Source organism: Telopea speciosissima, chromosome 10 (assembly GCF_018873765.1).
Source record: "Telopea speciosissima isolate NSW1024214 ecotype Mountain lineage chromosome 10, Tspe_v1, whole genome shotgun sequence".
NCBI lineage: Eukaryota > Viridiplantae > Streptophyta > Magnoliopsida > Proteales > Proteaceae > Telopea > Telopea speciosissima.
The window spans coordinates 12,673,353-12,699,534 of NC_057925.1; the positions used below are offsets into that span (position 1 = coordinate 12,673,353).

At 40.7% G+C, this 26,182-nt stretch overlaps 1 protein-coding gene across 1 annotated transcript in view; it reads left to right on the forward strand.

The window, feature by feature from the left end:
* LOC122642912 (protein LONG AFTER FAR-RED 3) overlaps nucleotides 1-26,182 on the forward strand; it is a 130,246-nt gene that overhangs the window by 45,033 nt on the left and 59,031 nt on the right. Inside the window, exons 10-12 of the mRNA XM_043836526.1 lie at nucleotides 14,568-14,663; nucleotides 14,743-14,841; nucleotides 15,189-15,263. Coding sequence (XP_043692461.1) covers nucleotides 14,568-14,663; nucleotides 14,743-14,841; nucleotides 15,189-15,263 — 270 coding nt within the window. The remainder of the gene's footprint in view (nucleotides 1-14,567; nucleotides 14,664-14,742; nucleotides 14,842-15,188; nucleotides 15,264-26,182) is intronic.

A 26,182-nucleotide genomic window follows, 5' to 3' on the forward strand; every position in this document is an offset into this window, starting at 1 on the left:
TCCATGGGGCTTCGGATCCAATTACTCTCTAAACATGTTATGATTTCATCCTTTATTGTGTCTCCCCAGATCATTGATTATCTCTTTATCTTTTTTTTTTTTTTTTCTCTTCTTGGATGAGTAAAACTGGGATTTATTAAGAGAGGATAGAGGTGTGTAGCATGAGGGGGGAGGGCACTAACTTCCCACTACTATCATAAAAGAAAATTAATCAGGGTACAGAATAAGGGGGCAGGGTAACTACAGTAGGAATATGTAAAATTGAAGAAAAGTCCCAAGCTTTCCTTGAGAATTAGATATTCTGCAAACTAAAGTCATTGGTGATTACTGAAGAATCTCATATACGGCTAAATTGGCTCATTAATTCAGTCCCTCTATCGACTGGCAGCTAAATGGGTCTCACAAGGATCAAGTGATTGAGATTGCATCAGGGATCACTCATCACATTTACATCACAATTGGATGGCTGATCCACTTTGAGTAACATCTGATATTACCATAGATTGGAAATTAACTGTATACATATTGGATCTGTCTCATTCATCACAGATCTGGATTTGTTGGATGAGCCCGTCCTTGAAATGTTGGTCTTAAACTGGTTTTTTATGTCCATGTTATTTCGTGAAAAGCTTAAGGTTGTTTATTTTGTCTATTTCCAATTTAAGTAATGGCTATCATGTAGGAGAGAATGTTATGTTTGGTCAATTAGGACTTGCGGTTTGAGATTTTTCCTGATTCTATGTTTAGTGTACGTGGACTACTTGGGCTGCTGTCTGATAACTTGATTTGGTTGATTATAAATATAACATTTGCTTTTATTTGAGGTGTCAATTCCTGATTAGTTTCTCTTGGTGAGGCTGTAGGAATTTTCATTGACCTCTTAATCTCCTTTTAATCATGTCCTCCTTCAGAGCTTGTGAGCTTTACACAATCTTCCCTTCTTACCTCCTGTTTCTTATATTAATAGCTTTAAATTCTTCTCTCAGAAGTATAGTTGATTTCCATGTCTAAATTACCTATTTGTCTTGACTATTATTTTGCAGACAACGATTATATTTTTCAAACTTAGGTCCAATTTGAAATCTGTAAGTTTTTAAGACATGTACTGTTGGTGTGCAAGTTCACTGTATTGGAAGTGTCCAGATTCATTGTTTGGTTAGTAGTTTTGTTAGTACTCACGACAGGGGGAGTGCCCTTATCATGAGCTGAGTCTTTGTTAGAGTTTGTTTCCTTTGTTGACTTGTAGTATGTGTTGTGTTCTTAGTAGGAGTTCTACTTGGAATGCAACACCTCTCTTAGACTGAAATTATAATCAAGTACTGCCCATGATAGACTGATAAGCTGAGTCTATCGTGGATAATACCATTGGCCACAATAGGGGGAGTGTCCCATTTTGTTGGGATGTGTCAACACACGCTAGCTGATGGATAATGCCATTGTCAGTAAAAAAGGTTTGGAGGCCACCAAACATGTACTCCCCCCTTTGTCAAAACGAACAATTTTGATTCGAGTATCAAACTGAGTAAGAATCATCTGATAAAAATTTCTAAATGCATCACAGACATCACTTTTATGTTTCATAAGAACAGTCCAAGTAGCACGAGAAAATTCATCAACAAAGGAAACAAAATAACGATAGCCAAATAAAGAGGTAGTAGGGGAAGGTCCCCAAACATCTGTATGCACAGTATGAAAAAGAGAAGCAGATCTATTACCATGATATGGATAAGGTGAATGATAGTGTTTGACAAACATACATGGTTCATATTGAAAAACATGAGAAGAGGCAATAGAAGAAAATAAGTGAGGTAATTATTTCCTTATTACAACAAAAGATGGATGGCCAAGATGACGATGCCATAACATAACAGAATCCACAGAACTACTATCATTACGTCCACACACATACGACTGAGCTGTGGGCAAAAAAGGTTAAAAAAGATAAAGGCCTTGCTCCTCACGACCACTACCAATGATCCTCTTCGGCACCAAATCCTGAAACAGATAATGAGAATGAAAAAAGGTGACACAATAGTTCAGAGATTTAGTTAAATGACTCACAGATAGAAGATTAAATGTAAGATTAGGGACATGAATAATAAAAGTAAGGGAAATGGATGATGTAACTGGGATACTGCCCTTACCAGAGATGGAGAAAAGGGAGCCATCAGTTACCCTAACCTTATCCTTAGCAGAACAAATGGTATAAGAATCATAATAATGGGACGTACCAGTCATGTGGTCAGTGGCACCAAAGTCAATGACCCAAGACTGGGCTGCAGTAGAAGTTGAGGTGGAGACCTGCGAAGCTGAGGATGAAGAGGAGCTAGCTACTGTGGGTGTAGGAGATGTGCTCATCTGTGACATGACCCTGCTAAACACTGCATCTGCCATAGTGGAGTCATCCGGTGTAGCATCTGCCTCAGTCATAACAGAGTGTGCTCCTCGAGCTCCCCCTCTACGGCCACCACGAGCACCACCTCGTGTACCAGGAGGACGGCCATGAAGAGTCCAACACCTATCCTTGGTATGTCCAGATCTCCCACAATGATCACATTTAAACCTGTCTCTGTCACCTCCACTAGCACCACCTGTCTCTCCCGCTCTGTCTTCCCCATTGTTAGGCCCCTGGCCTTTACCACCACCACGGGAGTCCCAGAAAGAGGAGGAATTGAGAGTTGACCTCTCAAGAGATGATGCTAGAGCTGGTTCCATAGCAACACGCCAAGTCTCCTCACTTTGTAAGCAGCTACAAACCTCATCAAGAGTTGGAGGAGGGGACCGGCCTAAAATCTGGAGCCTGATTGGCTCATAATCAGGGTTCAGGCCACCAAGTAAAGTGAAGATACGCTCCTTTTCAAGAGTGCGATAAACTTTTGCTTCATCCTCTGGATTGGTCAACTGAAGGTCCCTATAGTGGTCATACTCCTCCAAGAGACTAATATAAGCATTGCAGTACTCAGAAATGGTCCTGTCACCATGCCTCATTGAATTAATTTTTTAGTGAAGCTGATAGACCTTGGCAGAGTCACCTACCCTGTTAAAGGTCTGAGAGACACTATCCCAAATTGCCTTGGTAGTTTCCTTTCGCATAAACCTTCTCCCAATCTCGGGCTTCATGGAGATGATTAGCCATGTCATGACTGTGGAATTTTCGGTCTCCCATTTATCATAGCCAGGAGAACCTTGCTCTAGGGCTTTAATAGCACCTGTAATGTACCCAAGTTTCCCTTTGCTCCTAAGGGAAAGCCTCACTGAGTGTGACCAGTCCAAGTAATTAGTACTATCAAGCTTCACAATAGAAATCTGTGGGTGTGAGGTCTCATAAACAAACTGAGGAGCTGTTGGAGTGGGCTGTGAGTCAGCCGAACCAAGCCCATATGTTTCTGAATCAACCGTAGTGTAAGGAAAAAAACAATTGACCATAAACAAGTGTACCAACATGAAGTGGGGTGTACACACTCAACCCAAATATGGAATCCAACACAAGAATCAAATTTCAGCAAGGAAGAAAATCCATATTATCTCGACAAGATTTCATCCTAACATTCTCTAAGGAGTAACACAAGTTGAAACAAGCTTAAAGACTTCACAAAAGGTGTTCCCATTCATTTCTCACCACGATAGCAGCATATTGCAGTCCAAATACAAGGAGCACAGAAAATATGCAGTCTTGGTTTTACCTGGGCAGAAACAGAGATCCCATAAAAAACTGAAATGCTCCAATAGATCCTTCAAGCAGCAAGAAGCGATTTATGGGACTTGATAAACATCCTTGGGCGATTCTAAAGACCCATTCCAAGGGAAAGAGAAACAAGGACTGCAAGTTGAGGCTGGCGGAAATTCCTGCAGTGGCTGGAAGAACTTCAAAACCTCAAGGGAGCTTCAACAAGGCTCAAACAGCATCTTCAACCACATGAATAGGTTATATCAAACCTATTCCATGCTCCTTCAAAAATTTTTTACATAGAGATCTTCTCCTTGAACCCCTTGTGTCCTAGGGTTTCAAAGAGAAGATGTTGAGATGTGTTACCCGATATTATAAGGGTATTTTGGGTTTTTTATTTATGCTTTATTTATGTACTTTTGAACAAGGGTAGGATTGTAATTTGGGCTGTGACACTGTTCACGTGAACAGTGTCGTGAACAGTATCGTGAATAGTGCCATGAACAGTGTTTCCCTTTGTAATCTCTTTTATTATTATTATTATAAATAGAGAGTTTGACTGATCTCATTGATCATTCAAGCCATTCACGAAATTCCTGTTTTGTTAACATGGCATCGAGCCAAATACACTCGATCTAGGTTTTCAAAACCCACCTCCCTCCCTTCGATTTTTTCTCCTTCCCTCCATCGAGCTTCTTCCTTCTTCTTTCTTCCTTTCTTTTGGTTCTTCTTCTCCCATTAGGGCAACAACGATCGAGGTGATCGTAATGATCTAGCTGCTGCCCCAATATACCTCCTTTTTATGCCTCTTTTTTGGATCGAGTGGAGCAAGCAAGCCTTCTGCGATTTGAAGATTCCTATTTTTTTGGAGATCAGGCCTCTACATCTGTTTGGCTGCATCTTCTATTGTGGGATCTTTATTTGATATTGTTCTCAGCCCCTATTCACTTCATCAGATTGGTTGAAGACCCTGACCCCTTATCGATCTCTCTTCTCGGGTTTTTTCAAAACCCTCGACATTAATCGATCTTGGGGTTGGGGCCGTTCTCCTGCATCTGATTGGCACCTCTCTGCCTTCATTCGACATCATTCCCAGCCTACACATCTGAGATTTTTGCTCCAATACAACCCTTTTCTATCGGGGTCGATTCCGAATTTTTTGGATATTTTTGGTCATTGCTTCGCTTCATGAAGATTGGTTACTGCTGCAATGATCGGTTCAGATTCTTCTTCGGCCTCTTCGCCATTGATGGCCAGCCCGGACTGATTTTCTTCCCCTTGTTGCCCAATCAAACTTGATGGCTCTAACTACCTGAAGTGGTCTCGGTCTACCTATTTGACAAGAGCTGGCCGTGGCCTCACCCGTCCATCTTCTTGGGACAACAACTAAACCCGGTGGAAGAGGGTTCTCGCTCAACAAGTGGTTATCGAATGATGCGATGGTGATGTCCTACTTGATCCATTCTATGCAAGGGGATATCTCAGACAATTTTCTTCTACTGGACACTGCCTATACTATCTGGAATGGTGCCAAAGAGACTTATGGTCGCACGGGGAATGATGCGATGGTGATGTCCTACTTCATCCATTCTATGCACGGGGAATGATGCCCATACTATCTGGAATGGTGCCAAAGAGACTTATGCTCATACTATGGTCCCTTTCTCCTATTAATGGGAAGGGTTCCATACGCTGCTCCCCTACCCTTTCATTAAAACCTGTTTTGCATGTTCCGTCCTTTTCTACCAACCTTCTCTCTATTAGTAGTCTCACTAGAGATCTAAACTGCAAACTGACTTTTTTCCCTTCTCATTGTGTCATACAGGATCTGGAGACGGGGTGTACGATTGGGGGTGGTAAGATGCAGAGGTGGTCTCTACTTACTTGACACTGGTCACCTTCTACTTTGCATTCGACTTCCTCTCTGACTCATCATTCTGATCCACCTCGTCCCCGACCTTCATCTCTCGGGCACGCCGACTTGGTCATCCATCCCTTAGTACTTTGTCTCTTTTGTTTCCGAGCTTGATTAAGCATTGTAATAGGAATGAGTTTTTATGTGAGGCTTGTGTTTTGGCAAACAGACTTTCGTTCGATTATTCTTCATTAAATAAAAGAAGTGAGTTTCCTTTTGCTTTGGTTCATTCGATGTGTGGGGCCCTGCCCGTTGTACTTCCCTTTCTGGTCATCGATGGTTTGTCTCGTTTATTGATTGTTATACTCGTGCCACTTGGGTATACATGATGAGCCATAAAAGTGAGGTCTTCCGCTGTTTTCGGTTATTTCATCGTATGATTCAGACCCAATTCAATGTCACCTTGCGCATTTTACGCAGTGATAATGGCAGAGAGTACATGGAGGGTCAGTTCCAACTTTATTTGGCTGCACATGGTGTCCATCAGACCAGCTGTGTTGACACACCTGCCCAGAATGGGGTTGCTGAAAGGAAAAATAGACATCTCCTTGAGGTCGCCCGGGCCATTATGTTTGCACGGCAGGTTCCTTCTCACTTTGGCTGGGACCTACAGCAGTTGGATGTCAAAAATGCATTTCTTCATGGGGAGTTGGAAGAGGAGGTTTATATGGATGTTCCTCCGGGTTTTTCCTCTGACAAGACCCATGGGAAAGTTTGTAGGCTCAAAAGGGCACTCTATGGGTTGAAGCAATCTCCACGAGCATGGTTTGGTAGGTTTCATAAAGCCATGGTCTCCTGTGGATACAAACAAAGTCATGCTGATCACACTCTGTTCATCAAGCGAAAGGGAGAAAAGGTCACTCTTCTCATAGTTTATGTTGATGACATAGTTGTGATCGTAATGATACTGAGATGAAGTTTCTCACTGAAAGCTTTCTTGGAACGGGAATTTGACATAAAAGATCTAGGACAGCTAAGATATTTTCTTGGGATTGAAGTTGCCCGTTCTCCAAAAGGCATCTTTCTCTCCTAGAGAAAGTATGTTCTAGATTTACTATCAGAGACTGGTTTGCTTGGTTGTCATCCTTGTGACACTCCCTTGGAAGCTACTACCCGTCTGCAAGAGAAGGATGGTGAACCTGTTGATAAGGGCAGATATCAACGATTGGTGGGCAAGCTAATTTATCTCTCCCACACCGGACGGATATTGCCATTCTTTGTGAGTCTTGTGAGCCGTTCATGCATGATCCTTATTCCACTCACATGGTCTGCTGTTCTTCGTATTCTCCATTACTTGAAGTCAGCTCCAGGAAAGGGGATCCTTTTGTCTCCTCATGACCATCTTCGCATTAAGGCTTACACAGATGCTGATTGGGGTGGTAACCCTGACAGGAAATCTACCTCCGGCTATTGTACTTTTGTTGGAGGAAATCTAGTCACATGGTGGAGTAAAAAGCAAAATGTTGTGGCAAGATCTAGTGTTGAAGCTGAATTCCGTGCTATGGCCCAAGGCATATGTGAGTTACTGTGGCTTCAGAGTTTACTCCTTGATATTCGTGGTTCTGTTTATCTTCCAATGATGTTGTACTGTGACAACAAAGCAGCAATTAGCATTGCCCACAATCCAAAGGCAGCATGATGACCGTACTCAAACATGTGGAGATTGGATGACACTTCATCAAGGAGAAGTTAGAGAGTGGGCAGATTTGTATTCCTTTTGTGAAGTCTGGAGATCAACTGGCTGATGTCTTCACCAAAGGGTTGAGTGGGAAGTTGTTTTATCCTAGTCTAGTCAAGTTGGGCATGTGTGATATCTATGCCCCAACTTGAGGGGGAGTGTTGAGATGTGTTACCCGATATTATAAGGGTATTTTGGGTTTTTTATTTATGCTTTATTTATGTACTTTTGAATAAGGGTAGGATTGTAATTTGGGCTGTGACACTGTTCACGTGAACAGTGTCGTGAACAGTATCGTGAATAGTGCTATGAACAGTGTTTCCCTTTGTAATCTCTTTTATTATTATTATTATAAATAGAGAGTTTGACTGATCTCATTGATCATTCAAGCCATTCATGAAATTCCTGTTTTGTTAACAAAAGAAAAAGAATAGGAGAAAGAGGCTAAATACGACTCTCAAACCTTAGTGCTCTGATACCAAGTTAGATTAGGTAAGCAAGTAATAGAAGAAGAAGAAGTTCGAGGAGGAAGAAGAAGAGAGAAAGAGAAGAAGGAGACAAGAGGAAGGAAAGGAGAGTATTTCGGTTGTAATGTGTTGTGTTGGAGAGAGCTCTCCACACATCTATATTACTTCAATGATATTAAGGAAAATATTACATCCACCTCCCCAAGGAGGTAAAAGTTAAAAAAGGATAAAAAGGAGAAAATACATGATAAGGCAACTAGACATAAGACTAGTTCCTAAACTACCCTTATTACATAACTTCTAACAGGCTAGTCTTGCCCAAGATAGGTGGATGAATTTTAATTTCTTGGTCATGTCTTATCTGGTTAATTCCATGGACCAAGAGATTGCTGGATGCTACCTTCTTCTTGATACGACAGCCAAGATCTGGAAAACAGCCCAGGACACCTACTCTTAGGTAGGGAATGCTGCCCAGTATTATGAACTTTATTAGAAAATCTGCTCGACATAGCGGTTGGAGCTGTCTCTTTCCCAATATTATAACAAGATGTGCACTATGTGGCAGCAATTGGATATTGGGGACCTTCACAGCCACTTGTGATGTTGATGCCATGACTTTTCGGAAGTGGGAAGATGGCTTACAGTTTTTTTATTTTCTGGCCAATCTCAATATTAAGTTTGATCAGATCCGGGAAACTATATTGAATCGTGATCCTCTGCCTAGTCTTGAGCAAGATTATGCGATTCTTGTGGCGGAAGAGAGTTGCCGGACAGCCTTGGTTAACCCCATCAATCAAGAGAGATCAGCCCTCTTTTCTGGATCTCAAAGTGCTTCCCGTGGGAACTCTTCCTGCAGTTCTAGTGGAGATCGTGTACCTAGTGATTGCCCTCCTATTAAATATGATCACTGTGGGAAGGACTAGAATATCAAGGACCGATCTTGGAAGCTTCATGGTCGCCCTGCCGATACCCGTGGGTGGGGGAAGGATGGATCCAATCGTTCCAACAATGCCCGTGCAAACCAGGCATCTACTGAAAAACAACCTACTAATCCCTCTCTTTCTCAGGTTGTGGGAGACCTTCAACATCTCCAGAATATGATGACATGTTTGGATACCTCCTTATCTGGGTCTCCTTCTGTGGCTGCTTCGGCTGTTTCCCTGCCATCCGACTCTGCTACCACTGACTCTACTGGTATTTCATTTGGTGGGAATTGCACCTCGGTCATACCCGACTCTTAGGTCATTGACTCTAGTGCAAGCGACCGTATGACAAGTTCTTCCTCCCTTTTTTTCAAATATTCTTCTTTATCTGGCCATAATTAAGTTCGTGTTGCTGATGGGTCTCTTTCTCCTATCTCGGGCAAGGGATCTATTCGATGCACCTCTTCTCTTTAGCTTTCTTCTGTATTGCATGTTCCTAAGTTCTCTACTAATTTGTTATCCATTAGTAGTTTAACTAGGGGTTTAACTTGCAAAGTAACCTTTCTTCCCAACCATTGTTTGTTACAAGACTTGGTAACGGGTCGTACGATTGCATGTGTAAGGTGGTTGGTGGTTTGTACATGCTTGATAGTTCTCCGGCAGCATTGACATCTCAGGCCTTTTCTTCTAATTCTACCTCTGCATTAGTTGAATTAAATAAGTGGCATCGCCGTTTGGGGCATCCACCATTAAGTGTTTTATGTATTTTATTTCCTAGTTTAACCAAACAATGTAATCCCAATGATTTTTCTTGTGATGCTTGCACTCTGGCAAGGCAAACTAGGAATGTTTACCCTATTTTTGATAGTAGAAGTGTAATTCCTTTTGGTTTAATACATTCTGATGTGTGGGGACCTGCCCAGTGTGTTTCTACTTTTGGTTTTCGATGGTTTGTTACATTTATTGACTATTATAGTCGCACTACATGGTTATATTTGATGCACAACAAGAATGATGTTTTTACCTATTTCCATCTATTACACAAGATGGTTCAAACTCAATTTGATGCAAAGGTAAAAATTTTACGGTCTAACAACAGCAAGAAATACATGGATGGAGCTTTTCACAACTATTTGGACTCTCATGGTATTATACATCAGACGTCCTGTATTGATACTCCGGCTCAGAATGGTGTGGCTGAACGAAAGAACAAACACTTGTTGGAGGTTGCTCGCTCCCTAATGTTCACCATGACTGTTCCTCCCCGTTTCTAGGGCGATGCCATTCTAGCTGCCACATACCTGATCAATAGTCTTCCTTCTCATGTCTTAGCTGGTCGCTGCTCTTTGGATGTTTTATTGAGGTCATCTACGTTTGTTGTCCCTCTAAAAGTCTTTAATTGCGTGGTTTTCATCCAAAACCACCATCCTCATGGGAAGTTTGACCCCAAAGGTCTTCGGTGTGTTTTTATTAGATATTCAGCTACCCAGATAGGGTATGAGTGCTACCATCCTCCTACTAGGAAATTGTTTGTGATTATGGATGTGGTCCTTCGGGCGTCTGAAGCTTATTTTGCACCGGTACCTCTTCAGGGGGAGATTCCAAGTAATGAAGATGTACCTTTAATTGCTCCTCTGGATGTAAATGTTCCTACCACAGAGGATGTGTCTGTTGACTTAGAGGATGGGATTACCAGTCAGGAACAGGAGCAAGGACAGAATGGGCAGCCTATAGTCCAGGGGGAGTCTGGAGAATCAAAAGAGTTGAAGATGTTCTCTCGGGGAACATACTTCCCTCCTCGTGGAACTTGGCACAAAGAGACCACCATCACTGCTCCCACAAAATCAGTACCTACTCCAAGTCCTGATCCGAGTCATCACTCCTGTAAGTCTATTCCTGATCCTAGTCTTGATTTATCCATAGTTATTTGAAAACCCAAGCGGAGTTGTACTCACCACCTAATTTCCAATTTTTTTTCTTCTTATAATTCTTTAACTCCTTCATTCCATGCTTTTGTCTCTTCGTTATCCTCCGTTTCTATTCCTAACAATTGGCAAGAAGAAATAGCCGAACAGAAATGGAAGGAGGCAATGAGTGAAGAAATGCATGCCCTGGAAAAAAATAAAACCTGGGATTTTGAGGTCCTTCCACCAGGAAACAAACCCGTTGGTTGAAAATGGGTCTTTGTGGTGTAGCACAAGTCAGATGGGCTAGTAGAGAGATACAAGGCAAGGCTGGTTGCGAAAGGGTTCACCCAAACCCATGGAATCGACTACCAAGAGACCTTTGTCCTTGTGGCAAAGATGAACACAGTAAGAGTAATTATTTTTTGTGTTGTAAATTAAGGCTGGAATCTCCAACAGCACAAGTCAAGAATGCCTTCTTGCATGGAAAATTGGAAGAAGATGTTTATATGGAGATATCTCCGGGTTTTGCTACTCCAGCTACTCAGGAAAACAAGTGCAAGTTGAAGAAAGCCTTATATGGCCTCAAAAAATCACCAAGGGCTTGGTTTGGTCGTTTCCATAAAGCCATGATTGCTAATGGCTATAAGCAAAGCAGTGCTGACCATACGTTGTTTGTAAAAAGGGTGGGACAGCATATCACAATTCTGATCGTCTATGTGGATGACATAGTGATTACAGATTTACAGGAAGTGATCCACAAGTAGAAGTTGAAGACTTATCGGGGCACAGAGTTTGAAGTCAAAGATTTGGGTCGATTAAGATATTTCTTGGGAATAGAGGTTGCCTATTCAGCCAAGGGTGTATCTCTTTCCCAGAGAAAATATACTCTTGACCTTTTGAATGATACAGGGATGCTTGGGTATAAACCTGCCAATACCTCTTTGGAGCCCAACACACACTTAAAGAGTAAGGATGGTGACCCTGTGGATAAGGGTAGTTATCAGAGATTAGTTGGTCGGTTGATATATCTCTCCTATACCCGACCTGACATTGCATTTGCAGTGAATGTCGTGAGTCAGTTTATGCATGACCCTCACTCTTCTCACTTAGAGGCAGCATACAGAATTCTAAGGTACCTGAAGTCTTCTCCTAAAAAAATAATCTTGTATTCTCCGCATATTCATCTTCAGGTAGAAGCCTACACTGATGCAGATTGGGCAGGCAGTCCAGTTGATAGAAGATCAACATCTGGATATTGTACTTTTTTTGGAGGAAACTTAACTACCTAGCGGAGCAAGAAACAAGCAGTGGTTGCTCGGTCCAGTGCTGAAGCTGAATTAGGGCCATGGCACAAGGTATCTGTGAACTTCTTTGGCTCAAGGGGCTTCTTTAAGATCTTGGTATGGTTGTTGATCTTCCTATGCGGCTCTACTGTGATAGCAAGTCAGCAATCAGTATTGCCCATAACCCAGTCCAACATGATCATACCAAACATGTTGAGATTAACCGGCACTTTATCAAGGAAAAGTTGGAGCAAGGAGTAATTTGTATTCCATTTGTTCAGTCCAGTGAACAACTTGCCGATGTTCTTACTAAGGGAATTAGTAGTAAGTTGTTTTGTTCTGTTATTAGCAAGTTGGGCATGGTTGTATGTATGCACCAACTTGAGGGGGAGTGTTGTAATATGGGTTCAAGGGTAAAATTGTCTTAGGGGTAATATTGTCCTTGTACCTATTCCAGAATGTTCCCTCTCTTATTATAAATAAAGAATAGCTGTAGTCATACTGACTAAGCCAGTATTCACGGATTTCAACATAAACCTTGCTGATGAGTTCTAATAAATCAAAGTAAGATTTAGTGATCATAAAAGACCACAGGACAGAACCGCAGTTTTCCTAGCATAGGTAACAATAAGGCAGAAATAGAAGATGTAATAATCCACAAAACACCCAGTCGATGGGGCTAAAACTCTGGTTGAAGGTTGGCCTAAATATGCTGAACTTGTGTCTAAAATATCATCAAGAACTAACGGTTAGATGGTGAGTAATGAAGGTTGACATAAAATAAAAACTCGAGAAAAGCAGAAAATAGTAACTCTCTAAAACATGAATTACTTCCAGTTTCCAGATCTGATGAACAAGCGCTTTTGAACCAGTGTAGCCCCAATTGAGAAGAAAATATAAAAAATTGGGCTTGGTCCAAGGGCTGGACTAGTTGGAATCCTTGATGGAAGTCTGAGATCACAAGTGGACAGAAACTACTGATGCAAGAAGCCAAGAACTGAAGCTAAAAAATAGAACTAGCAGAAAATGGAGTGAGTAAAAGCTGAACTAAATCATAGAGAATGGAAACATAGGTGGTAGAATGGAACTCAAGAAAGAAGAGTTTCAAATTACCTTGACAGTCACCCAAGCATACAACAGGTTGCTTGCTGAATCACCATAGTAGCATGCATCTCACAAAGAGCGCTCGATAGAGGAATAACCAAAATCGTGGGGTAGGGTACCCCATGCTTGTATTTGTAACTTTAGATGGCTGAATACAAAATTTACTAACTCTCCATGTGTAGGAGAGTAGTTGAGTACTTGACTTACAGGCAACCCAAAATTAGTAACCCTTCTAGAAGGGAGATCTAATGAGTAATGACTACTAGATAAAAAAGAAGGAACCAAAATAGCAACTACTAGTAGCTATTGCAAAAATAGAGACTAGTCTCAAAAATAGAAACTAAGCAAAGCAGAAACTTCTAGAAATATTCCAGCACTTGTCTTCACACCAGGGCCCACCTATGACTTCTAGAACAAGAACCAAAACCTTGGATCACTGTAGGGCCTGGTCCTTAAGTCGTGGGCTCAATGTTGGGCCTGGTTCTTCAGTATGGGGCCTGGTTCTGCTTTCTCCTATGTTGGTACTGCTTGAGCTCTTCATCACTTGCGAATATCTTATTCTTGCTCAATTTTTTTTAGTATTCCTACTGAAACACTAACATTGGTTTCTAATAATCTAATCTTGACTAAGCCTGTGGATGCCTGAATTTTGTATTTTCTGACTAATTTAGTCTATCTTGGATAAACTCTTGGAATCTTCATTAATCAAAGTATAGAGATAAAAAAATAATTTCTTGGTCCACGAGGTCTGCTCATTTAGGGAATATGGATCTGAAATTTCAACTGAAATTGCCGATCTGATCCAAGTCCATCATTATTGTTCTCTTTTTTGATGCCTCTAAATATTTTTCCCCTTGTATGTTTAGTTTCTTCTTGGAAATGATATTTCAGCGGATGATTGAATCTAATTCATGCATTAAAGAAGTTATGAATGTATACAAATCAGGCTGAAGGCTATCTTGTATATTTACTGGGAGTTTTGAAAGATCTGTTCTTGATGCTGTTCTGTTAGTAGTCAAAATTACACCATAAGCCTCTGTCATTCCACTTGTAGACCTTTCTTGGGTCAAAATATTATTAAACCCAAAGTGTCGCTTGGCCCTTGGGCCTAAGGCATATCACTTCTGGACTTTCACCAGCTTATTTTTTCTTTTGAGTATCAATTTTAATTCTCATTACGTGGGTACATGGCTTTCAACCTTTCCTAATATGAATCCTTCGTGCTGTATCCCCTGAAGGAAATTCTAAGTTATAATTCAAGATTTTTTTTTTTTTTTTTAAGCGTTAATTTTTTAACTTTTTTAATATGCTTCTATATAGTTGTTATTGGCACTGCTTCTTTTATAAGTATGAGCTTCATAGTCATGTTCCTCATATTTTCTTTCTAGCTGTGGTGTTTTAAATATGGGAAAAGAACTCTGTCCTGGAGTGTGGCCTACACCAGCACTCCCATGAGTCTATCTCCCTCCTCCCCATATGAAAAGACACATCTGCCCCTTTGTTTTGAGGAGGAGAGAGATAGACACTTGGGAGTGCTGGCGTAGGCCACACTACTGGACAGAAAACCACTTCCCTTAAATATAATTAGTGCCTTATCTAATGAAATATTGTTGATTTTTGTAGCCTTTCGTGGATGAACCCCTTAATTATGGTCTACAAGTAACAGAACTAGATATTCTATCCAACATGACAATGGAAGCAGATAAATCAGGGCTTCAGGTGATCTCTAATGTCATTCTGAGTGAAAAAGTATGAACCCCCTATCAGAATAAAGAGTAATGCTTTTGATTTCTTTCAGGTTGCCATTCATGCCATAGGAGATAGAGCAAATGACTTGATACTAGATTTGTATGATTCTGTGGCATCTTCAAATGGAATGAAGGATCGAAGATTTAGGGTAATATATTTGCTGAAGAATGAAATGTTGATTGCTGTTTGGAAATCCTGAATTTGGGGACTGAGATCAACTCCTATGTTCTCATCTCCTGGCTGATTTCATGTTTGGAAACTGTGCAACGTCCTCTTTGAGCCTTTAATTCTTGATTTTTCTTTTTTGTTGGCCTTCTTTTCTTCTTAAAAGGGAATTTCAAAAAAGTGAACAAGCAGATTAAATCCTACCATCTGGATTTCAGGATTTCCAAACAGCCTGAAGTTAAAACTTTTTCCCTTGAGTTTAAGGGGAATAATTCTATCGATGATTACTAAGAAGCCTAATTCATTATCATTGGAACAAAAACTTCTCAGATTGAGCATGCGCAGCAATTGTCTCCAGGTGCAGCAGCACGATTTGGTAAACAGAGTATCGTTGCTTCAGTGCAGGTTCTTTGTATTCTATTTCTTTGTAATGCCTATTATGCATTCGCATTTCTTATTCTCTTGAATTTTCACCGTCAGATGGGAGTTTCGGTTCAGATGGTTACTGGGGGAGCTCCCCACCCTAACCAATTTTAGTTGGTACCTGCTGCACTTAATTCTTGCCCCAAAGGAAAATGAGATTTCTGCTTTTTGAGCTTGCAACTTGGTCAAATTTTTCATTTTCTTCTGATTTTATTTTTGATAGATCATCTTCTTCTAAAATTGTTTTAAACATCAACCAGCAACAAATGTTGGACCTCGAACAACTTCCTGTGAACCGATACTTCTGAGCAGCATCTATGGGTTTAATATAATTCCACACCCTTCCACCTTTGAACTTTTGGGAAATTCATATGCCATTATCTTGTTAATTGTCTTGTCTGTGGATGGGATTTTCTGTCATGATTAAATTTTGAGTGCATAAACTAGAAATGGCATGTTTCTCGGGTATTGTTGCTATGTTTCATCACTTTCCACTGAGCCATGTTTGCCTTTTTTACAATATTTCTATTTGTTTCTTTCATCTGTGTAAATAATGAGAGAAAAAGGAAGAGAAGAAAAGAGAAAACCGAGGGAGAGAGAATTGATTTGCAACTTGGGACTCGCAACTTATGTTGGATCTCCCACTAACCTTCACTATATAATAATCACTAAGGGCATAACAGGAAAAAGAGATAAAAAAATAAAATAACAAAACAATGCCTAATCTACCCTTTCTCTCATCTCGGTATTTAGGCACTAATACCGAGAGCACAATGTCGACTAACACTCCCCCTCAAGCTGGAGCATAGAAGTTAATCATGCCCAGCTTGTTACAAATATAATCCTCTCTTGTACTGCCCAAAGACTTTTTAAATACATCTGTAAGTTGCTATTTTGTACAAACATGACAAGGAGAAATCAGACCTTGTTGCAGCTTTTCTTGAACAAAATGACAATCAACTTCAATGTGTTTCGTTCTTTCATGAAACACAGGATTTCAAGCAATATGGACAGCAGCTTGATTATCATACCACAGTCGCATCGGAGAATCATCAAAGAACCCAAGCTCAGCCAATAACTGTTTCACCCACATTAACTCACAAATAGCATGTGGCATAGCCCTATACTTTGACTCTGCACTGGAACGAGCAACTAATGTCTGTTTCTTGCTCTTCCAGGACACCAGGTTCCCTCCAACAAATCTACAATAACCTATAGTCGACCTCCTGTAAATTGGAGATCCTACCAAATCAGCATCTGAAAAACCCTCTATACGCCCATGGCTATGATCACTATAGAGGAGTCCACGTCCAAGAGCCTTTTTGAGGTAATGCAAGATACGCATAACTGCCTCCAGTGACATGTCTGAGGAGCAGATAAAAACTGACTTACTACACTAATAGGAAATGCAATGTCAGGCCGAGTCACTGTTAGATAATTCAATTTCCCAACTAGCCTTTGATACTTCTCAGGATCACTTAAAACATTGCCATCATCAGTTGTAAGCTTTAAATTGGGATCCATGGGAGCATCTAAAGGTTTAGAACCCAACATCCCTGTCTCTAAAAGAATATCAATAACATATTTTCGTTGTGAGCCAAATCCCTTTCTTTAACTAAGACACTTCTACACCCAAGAAATACTTCAACTTTCCCAGATCCTTGGTCTGAAACTTTTGCTGCAAATGTAGCTTCAAGTTCTCAATACTAGAAGCATCATCTCCTGTAATAACTATATCATCTACATAAAAAACAAGGAATATTTCCCTGCATCAGAACAGCGGAAAAACACTGAATCATTACCACACCGTGTCCACCCAAATTCTAACACAACTTTAGTGAATCGGCCAAACCAAGTCTGAGGGGATTGTTTCGGCACATACAACGATTTCTTGAGCTTACACACCAGACCAGACTCCCCCTGAGCAACAAACCCAGGAGGTTGCTCCATATAAACCTCCTCATAAAGATCCCCATGCAAAAAAGCATTCTTAACATCTAACTGATAGAAAGGCCAATGTTAAGTAGCAGCAAGGGAAATCAAAATACGAACAGAAATAAGCTTCGCCACAGGAGAAAAAGTATCCAAGTAGTCCACACCATATACTTGGGCATAGCCCTTTGCCAATTGCCATAAGACGGGCCTTCAAATGGGCCAAGGATCCATCAGGCTTCACTTTCACCACATACACCCAACGACAACCAATAGCAAATTTACCTGAGGGTAAGGGAACAAGATTCCAGGTCTGATTTTCCTCCAATGCCAACAGTTCCTCATTCATAGAAGCCTCCAACCAGGATTAGACAATGCCTCTGCAACAAACTTAGAAATATGATGATTTTCACTGGTATGCAAACATGAATGGAAGGTAGAAGACAAACCAGAATAGGACACAAAGTTATAAATGGGGTGTTGGGTACAACTCCGAACACCTTTACGATGAGCAATAGGAATATCAAGATCAGAAGAAGGTTCCAAGGAAGAAGAAGTACCTTTTGCAAGATCAGCAGGTGAAAAAGTAGATGGAGTAGAGGCAGCCGAAAGGGGTGGGGCCCTTACTTTCCATTGGTGATGTTGGAACACAATAGGAGGTGCTGGTGATGAGGTAGCCTGTGGAATGGGGTTAACAAGAGACTGAACAACATAAACGGGAAGATCATCATCCAACTTAGAAACAGGAAAAGAAGATGCATCATAAGGGGTGGATTCAAAGAAGGAAACATCAACAGTAACAAAATATTTTTATAAGTCAAAGTAGTAGTAACGATAACCTTTCTGTGTGCGAGAATAACCAATAAAAATACACTTAAGTGTTAAGAGCTTTAGGATCCAACTTTGAAACACTAGGATGATGATCATGAATGAAGCAAACACTACCATAGTTGTCATGGCGTTGCCATGGCGTCCTGGAGCTGGAGAAATGTGCATATCGACCAACGCCATGGCGTCCCTGTTTCCCTAAATCTCCTATTTTAGCCTTGGTTTCTGAGTTTTTTTCTTTCTGGGTGGTACTACTAGATTCTGGAAAGCCATCATAGGATCCTTACACACACATTGACTGGTTCTGAGATTTGATCCATAAGTTCTTTTCTCTTGGGCGATCCATACTTGGAAGTTTCATATCCAGAAGCCTCTCTTTCTGTGAGATTCAAATTTTCGAAGTAACCTGCAACTAAGACATCTGCCAAATCTGATTTCAGATCTCACCACTTGGTTGCCAACAGAATTTTGGGGCTATTTCTCGTTGGGATCAGCAGACCTTGAGGCTACGATTTTGTTCCAGAAATTGCGGGTGAATCGTCTTCATAAGGAGTTTCCTCTACTGGAACTACTCCAGTTCACCGCCTCTATCGTGTTATTGTAAGGTTGAAGAAGACATATTAAGTCTTTAAAATTGCAAGTAAGGACAGCTTATATTATTTACATAAAACCCCCTATATTCTCTATTGCTATTCTGTTTAGCCCATTAGGTTTTCTCTTTAACTCCATTAAATTACAGTTCTGCCATTCCTTTACAACTTCAGATTAATTACAATTCTGCCATTGCTCTAATAAATCTTGATTTATCTACTAGTTTGCCATTCAAATTTGCCATTCAACTTTGGATTTAATTGCAATTCTGCCATGGTTGACATGATCGCTATGGCGTTGCCATGGCGGGCGACGTGTCGATATATCGATCAAATACCCCTCCATCGACTTGGTTCGCAGTGACGCCGTGACCAAACACCTGTGGTGGTAATACAAACAAAGGCATCGAAGGAAATAACAAAGAATAAGGGATACCACTACGTAAAACAAAGGAAGGCATTCGGTTAATAAGGTAACTCGCAGTCACGCAGTCAAAACAGTAACTGCCCAAAAAGGTTTGGCCACTTTCATTTCAATCAAAAGAGATCGAGTGACTTCCATTAAATGTCTATTTTTCTCTCGATCACACCATTTTGTTGAGGTGTGTCAGCACAAGAAGATTGATGAATAATATCACATTGAACCATAAATTCAGTATAGGGGCAGAAAAATACTCCATTGCATTATCAGTACGAAGAACACTCAAAGGAGTTTGAAACTGAGTATTAATTTCATTCACAAATGCACAAAAGATGGAAAATAATTCAGAACTATTTTTCATTAAATAAAGCCAGGTAACCCTGGAATAGTCATCAACAAAGTTAACAAAATAACGAAACCTAACTTGGAAATGACTGGACAAGGACTCCATACATTAGAATGAACTAAAGAAAAAGGTTGGTCAGACCATTTATTTACTCTAGGAGGATAACTCACGCGGTGAAGTCTCCGAAACTAACAAGACTCACAATTTAAACTAGAAAGAGACCGAAAATGTGTATCTAAATATTTCAAACTCTCCAAAGAAGAATGTCCCAAGCGACAATGAATCTGGTGAGGTGATGCGAAACTAGAACACATTACAGATGAAGTGTCCTCAAGTATATATAGCCCTCTCGATTCACAACCTCTACCAATCATCTTCTTTGTTGTAAGATCCTGAAATACACAAGAGTCCGAGAAAAAGTTATTGAACAATTATAGGTTTTGATGAACCTATTAACATAAAAGAGATTAAAAGGAAAGTCAGGTAAATAAAGAACTTGAGATAAGGACAAAGAAGATGTAACATGAATAGTGCCAGTACCAGTCACTTTAACTAAGGAACCATTAGCTAAAGTAATACTAGACAATGATTTGTGGAAGGGGGAGAATATACCTGAGACACCAGTCATATGATCCTAAGCCCCTGAATTATTGATCCTGGGACGAGAAGTAGCAGTCGAAAGACATGCAGCGGCATTACGTGTCTGAACAAAGTGGCAGTTGGAGGCTGGGATGATTGAGAAATCCGAAACTAGGTAAAATGAGCATACTCCTCATCAAACATCTTCATGGTCTTACCCTCAAACTATGGAGATGTAGAAATAGCAGACTCAGTAATAGCAACAGAATTGGCAAACTATTGTTGAAGTGGTTTGCCATGAAGTTTCCAACAAAAACGTTGGATATTTCCTGGGCGACCGCAATGCTGACAAGTCTTCATCGAATTGGAATTATCAGAAGCAGTCTAAGTACCCGAAGTAGGTGATTTACTATAACTAGCCCCACGACCATGACCACCACCACTATTACCATTACCACCATTACCAGCCCCACTATTGGACCCACGGTTGGGTGGAAAAGAAGCCAAAGCTGACGTATCCACTGAAGTAGAACTCTCACGAGAGACACGCAGAACTCAGTAAAATGTTTCTTATAGTCTAGCTATCTTGTCACCACCAAGAATTTGAGAACGTACTGAATCATACTCCTTCCTAAGTCCTCCCAAAAATCCCATGACAGCGAGCTGCTCCCACTGACTTTGCATTTGTTCCACATTATAAGTAATAGGAAGTAGAGAATTCAGCTCCTCATACATCCTCTTGAAATCAGCATAGTATTGGGTCAAAGGGCAATCCTTTCGATCAGGCCTATAAAAATCCTGAGACAGATCATAGATGCGAAAAAGATTGTTCTGTCCAAAATATAGAACATTAAGATACTACCACAGCTCCTTGACAGTGTCAATGTGAGTCACCAAATCAACAATTTGGTTCTCCATAGAATTCAGCATCTGTCCCAAGATTCAGTATCCCATAATGGGTCATCATCAGGTTTAGTTTTCAACAAATGATCCTGCTAATCATGTTTGGTCAGAGCCAACTTAACAATTTTCTTCCATTGTTGAAAGTTGGTAATCCCCTCCAATTTCTTTTTAGTAATATGATGTGATGATAAAGATAAAACTTCAGTCACCACATTCTTCGAGTGCTCAGACATTATTCACAGCCGAAAGATGGAGTAAAGTTGCAATAAAAGGTGAAAAATTCTGGAAGAAGTCGTTTCCCAAAAACCTTGACAAAAATCGATGTAAAAAAGCTTAAACTAAACAAAATCTGCCTCTATAGTAGCTTCCAAAAACTTCAGCAAACTCCAAAAAACTCCAGCAAACTAAAAAAAAACAGTGATTCCAAAAACCAACAAAAAATTCAATTACTCTCCCTGGGAGAAATCGATCTCAAAACCTTGACAGGGTGCTGCCGATATTTGTTTTTCAAGTTCCAGCGCAATCTTCACTCCATTAATCACCCAAAAACATAAAAAGAGACCTAGTTCTTAATTTAGAACATGAACTAGTCTCTATACAGTCCCAAAACACAGAATAGGGTGCTGCACCCCTTTAAACGAAAGAACAGAGAAGGCACAAAGCTTCAAGATTACACGAACACTTCAATCCCAATATAAGTCTTGAGAAAAGAGAAGAAGATGATCAAAGAGAGCTGTCACAGTGCCTATAGCTCTGATACCATGCAAATAATGAGAAAAAAGTTAGAACTTGAAGATGGATCGATTCTATTAAGAGAGAAGAGATTTACAGCAAACCAGAAGGAGAAGAAGGGGAGAAGAGAAGAGAGGAAGAAGAAGAAGAAAGGTTGGGAGAATAATCGATTGTGTGTGATGAGATGTTCTCAACACACATATTACTTCATTAATAAACTCTTCCAAATTACACAGACCTCCCTAGGGAGGTAAAGAGAAATAAAACAAGAAAAGGAAAAATATAACTTGGTCATGTCTTATAACCGGACAATGATAGCATTACCCTTATACAAGATATTCTAACAACTCTAACACCTAGGGAGGTAAAGAGAAATAAAACAAAAAAAGGAAAAATACAACTTGGTCATGTCTTATAATAGGACAATGACAGAATTACCCTTATACAAGATATTCTAACAACTCTAACACTCCCCTTCAAGCTAGACAATAAATGTCATACATTCCCAGCTTGCACAATAAGCTACTAAATAGACTAAGAGTGAGACCCTTGGTGAAGATATCTGCTACTTGATCACCTGTCTTCACAAAGGGAGTATAAATGCACCCAGAATCCAGGTTCTCTTTGATGAAGTGACGATCAACCTCGATGTGCTTGGTTCGATCATGCTGAACTGGGTTTATGGGCAATGGTTATAGCAGCTTTGTTGTCACAATAAAGTCTCATTGGCCCTTCAGTTTCAAAACTCAAGTCTTGAAGAAGTCTCTTTAGCCGTATAAGCTCACACACTCCATGAGCCATGGCCCTAAACTCAGCCTCTGCACTGGATCTAGCTACAACTGGTTGTTTCTTACTCCTCCAGGTAACTAGATTACCACCCACAAAGGTACAGCACCCAGAAGTAGATCTCCTGTCAGAGATTGAACCAGCCCAATTAGCATCTGTGTAGCCTTTAATCTGCAAATGGTCATGCCTGGCAAATAGAAGACCTTTCTCTGGACAGGATTTCAAGTATCTAATGATGCGATACACCGCATCCAGATGTCCACTCCTGGGAGCAAGCATAAACTGACTCACCACTCCAACTGCTTAAGAATGTCTGGTCGAGTCAAGGAGAGGCAGATTAGTTTCCCAACTAATCTTTGGTACTTGCTTGCATCTATAAGAGAAGAACCACATTCATTACCAAGCTTATGATTCGGATCAATGGGAGAAGTTGCTGGTTTGCACCCCATCATGCCTGCCTCTTTCAGCAGATCCAAGGTAAATTTCCTTTTGCAGATGTTGATTCATTTCCTTGATCTAGATACTTCAATACCCAAGAATTATTTCAAGAGTCCAAGGTCTTTAATCTCAAATTGTTTAGCTAGATAAGACTTTAATCTGTTTATCTCAGCAACATCATTCCCAGTTACCACAATATCATCAACATAGACAATGAGAGTTGTAACTATACCATTACCTCTCCTGATAAACAAGGTGTGGTCAGCTTGATTCTGATAATACCCATTCTTCAAGATTGCTTGTCTAAATCTCTCAAACCAGGCCTTAGGAGACTGCTTGAGGCCATAGAGAACTTTCTTCAAGAGACACTTTCCCTTCAGCTGAGAGACGCTTAAAACCAGGTGGAGGCTGCATGTACACTTCTTCTGCTAAATCTCCATAAAGAAATGCATTCTTCACATCGAATTGGTACATTGGCCAATCTTTATTGGCTGCCACTGAAAGAAGAACCCTGATTGAGTTATGCTTGGCTACAAGGGTAAAAGTCTCCTGGTAGTCAATGCCATACACCTGACTATACCCTTTTGCAACCAGCCTAACTTTGTTTCTTTCCATTGTACCATCGGATGTATTCTTGATTGTATAAACCCATCTGCATCCAACTGGAGTTCTCCCCCTGGGAAGATCAACTAGTGCCCAAGTATTGTTCTTCTCCAGAGCTACCATTTCCTCAGACATTGCTTGCATCCATTTTGGATCAGATAAGGCCTCTGTGACATTTTTGGGAATGAAAGAAGACTCAAGGGCAGTGGAAAAGCTAATACCTGTAGGAGAAATAGAGTCATAGGAAACAAACTGGGCTATGGGGTTAGTACAGGCTCTCTTCCCCTTTCTCATAGCAATGGGAAGATCTAATTTAGAAGGAGAAATATTACCTGGCTGAGAAGGATGAGGCTGAGGATGTGGATCCAAAGAGGGGTTTTGGCAGGGTTGCTTTCCTTTTCCCTTCAACAAGCATTCACCTCTTGTGAATACAACATCTTTAAATCTTATTCCCTTGTATTTTGTTTTCCTACTAGCATCACCACAACTACTAGCATCAATATCAACAACACCATCAGCTTCAGCATCATCAACAACATCCACTTCTTTGTACTTTCCAATATCAAATAGGAATGGGGAAGTGGAGGTAGGCAAGGGAGATAGAAAAGGAATGACATCAGCATCCTATTCACTGCTAGTACTCTCCCCTTGAACAGGATGTTGAGGGGAAGAAAAGTAAGGGATAGGCTCAAAGAAGGTGACATCTTTGGAGAGAAGTCGCCTTCGGGAAGGGGGATGGTAGCACTTATACCCTTTGGTTGAATCAGAGTAGCCCAAGAAGATGTACTTGAGAGCTTTGGGATCAAGCTTGGCGCAGGCTGATTTGTTGACATGAACATAACAAACATAACCAAAGACTTTTGGAGGCAAAGAGAAGACTGAGGATTGAGGAGAAAGAAGAGCCAGGGGAGATATGGAGCCAAGGAGTGGAGTTGGCATCCGGTTAATGAGAAAGGCAGTGGTAAGAAGTGCATCAGACTAGAAAGTCTTAGGCACATGCATACCAAAGAGAAGACCCCTGGTGATTTCCAACAAGTGGCAGTTTTTTCTCTCAGCCACCCCATTTTGTTGAGGGGTGTCAACACATGCCAGTTGGTGGATTATGCCATGATCAGTAAAGAACTGGTGGAGCCCCCCATACATGTACTCTCCCCCTAATCAGATCTAACAATTTGGATTCGAGTACCGAACTGAGTATTGATAAGTTGATAAAAATCCTTAAAAGCATCACAAACATCACTCTTTTGTTTCAACAAAACAGTCCAAGTAGACCTAGAATAATCATCCACAAATGAAACAAAGTAACGAAATCCAGACAAAGAAGTAGTAGGAGAAGGACTGGGGAGAAGAGAAGAGATGCTGCCGAAGAAGTAGTAGGAGAAGGAACTATAGATGCTGTCGAAGAAGTTTGAAGCTCTGGGAGCTGCTCCTCAGATTACGCCAGTCTCTATACCTTTGTTCTTGTTTCTTCCTCATCTCTCAATCTTTTGGAATGAGATTTGCTGCCTTTAGATCGCCTAGGGGTATACTTTCAGACCCCACAGCACTCGGTTGAAGAGGGACACAGGTTGAGGAGCATAGCTCAATTTTTTGCTGCTCCAAAGGTACCGCCAGCTCTGTTTCTACTGTTTGTTTGATTCTTATGGGCAGTCAACACATCGGATGGTCATTGGTTGATGAGAATGGAAGGTTTGCATCTTGTTACATTTGATGGTTGTTAGTTGAAGTTCTTTTGAAGTCTTTTTTTGGATGTTATGTGGTGAGTGGCTGCTGGAATGAAGTTAGGATGCACATGAGGTGTTTGATTTAAGTCCTTAAGGATTTATCTTCTTTTTGCAGCTGTAACTACTTGAGCAGTGTGTTGTTCTCTTTGTTTGCTGGTTTTCTTGCTTGTGTGTGGGTAGAGATTACTCCCCAATTGTGCAAGACACCAATCTGTTTTGTTGAAGTTTTTTAGTACCATGTCTACTGTATCTGGGGCTGATTCTGAGGTCAGTGGACCAATTTCGGCTAGTGGTCTCCCCACTATGGCTTCCTTTGACAATCCCAATGCCCAAATATCTGTTGTGAAATTGGACAATACCAACTACCTACGCAATAGGGGAAAGTTGAGATACATTACTGGCTCTATCAAGGCTCCTGCTACAACTGATCTAGGCTATCTCAAGTGGGAGACTGAGAACTCCACTGTTATGACTTGGCTGATATTCTCTATGAAACCTGAGATAGGTAAGAGGTTTATGAGTAAAGAGACTGCGAAAGATATCTGGGACAGTGTCTCCAAGTTTTTTGATAGAGTTGGTAATGCAGCAAAAGTGTATCAAATCCTCCAAAAAATCATCCATATGAAATAGGGTGATAAGAGTATATTTGATTACTATAACACTGTTATTAGCTTGTGGTACGAATATGATCACTATAACAACCTCCAACTGTCCAATTCAGATGATGAGGCAAAGGTATACAGAAGCCGAGAAAAGGAAAGGATCCTTATTTTGCTTGGTGGCCTTAACCCAGAATATAGCCTCTTTGCTTGCAAATCTTAGGGAGATCTCCCTTTCCATCTCTGGATAAAGTGTGTAGCTACTTGCAAAGTGAGGAAACCAGGAGAACAACTATGGATATTGCACCATCAACAGAGAGATCTGCTTTTGTTTCTAGTTCCCACAGAGACTGGAAAAATGGGGGGAAAGCCCAAGGGCTAACTCGTGGAGATCACCGTGAGAGGTTTAAATGTGATCAC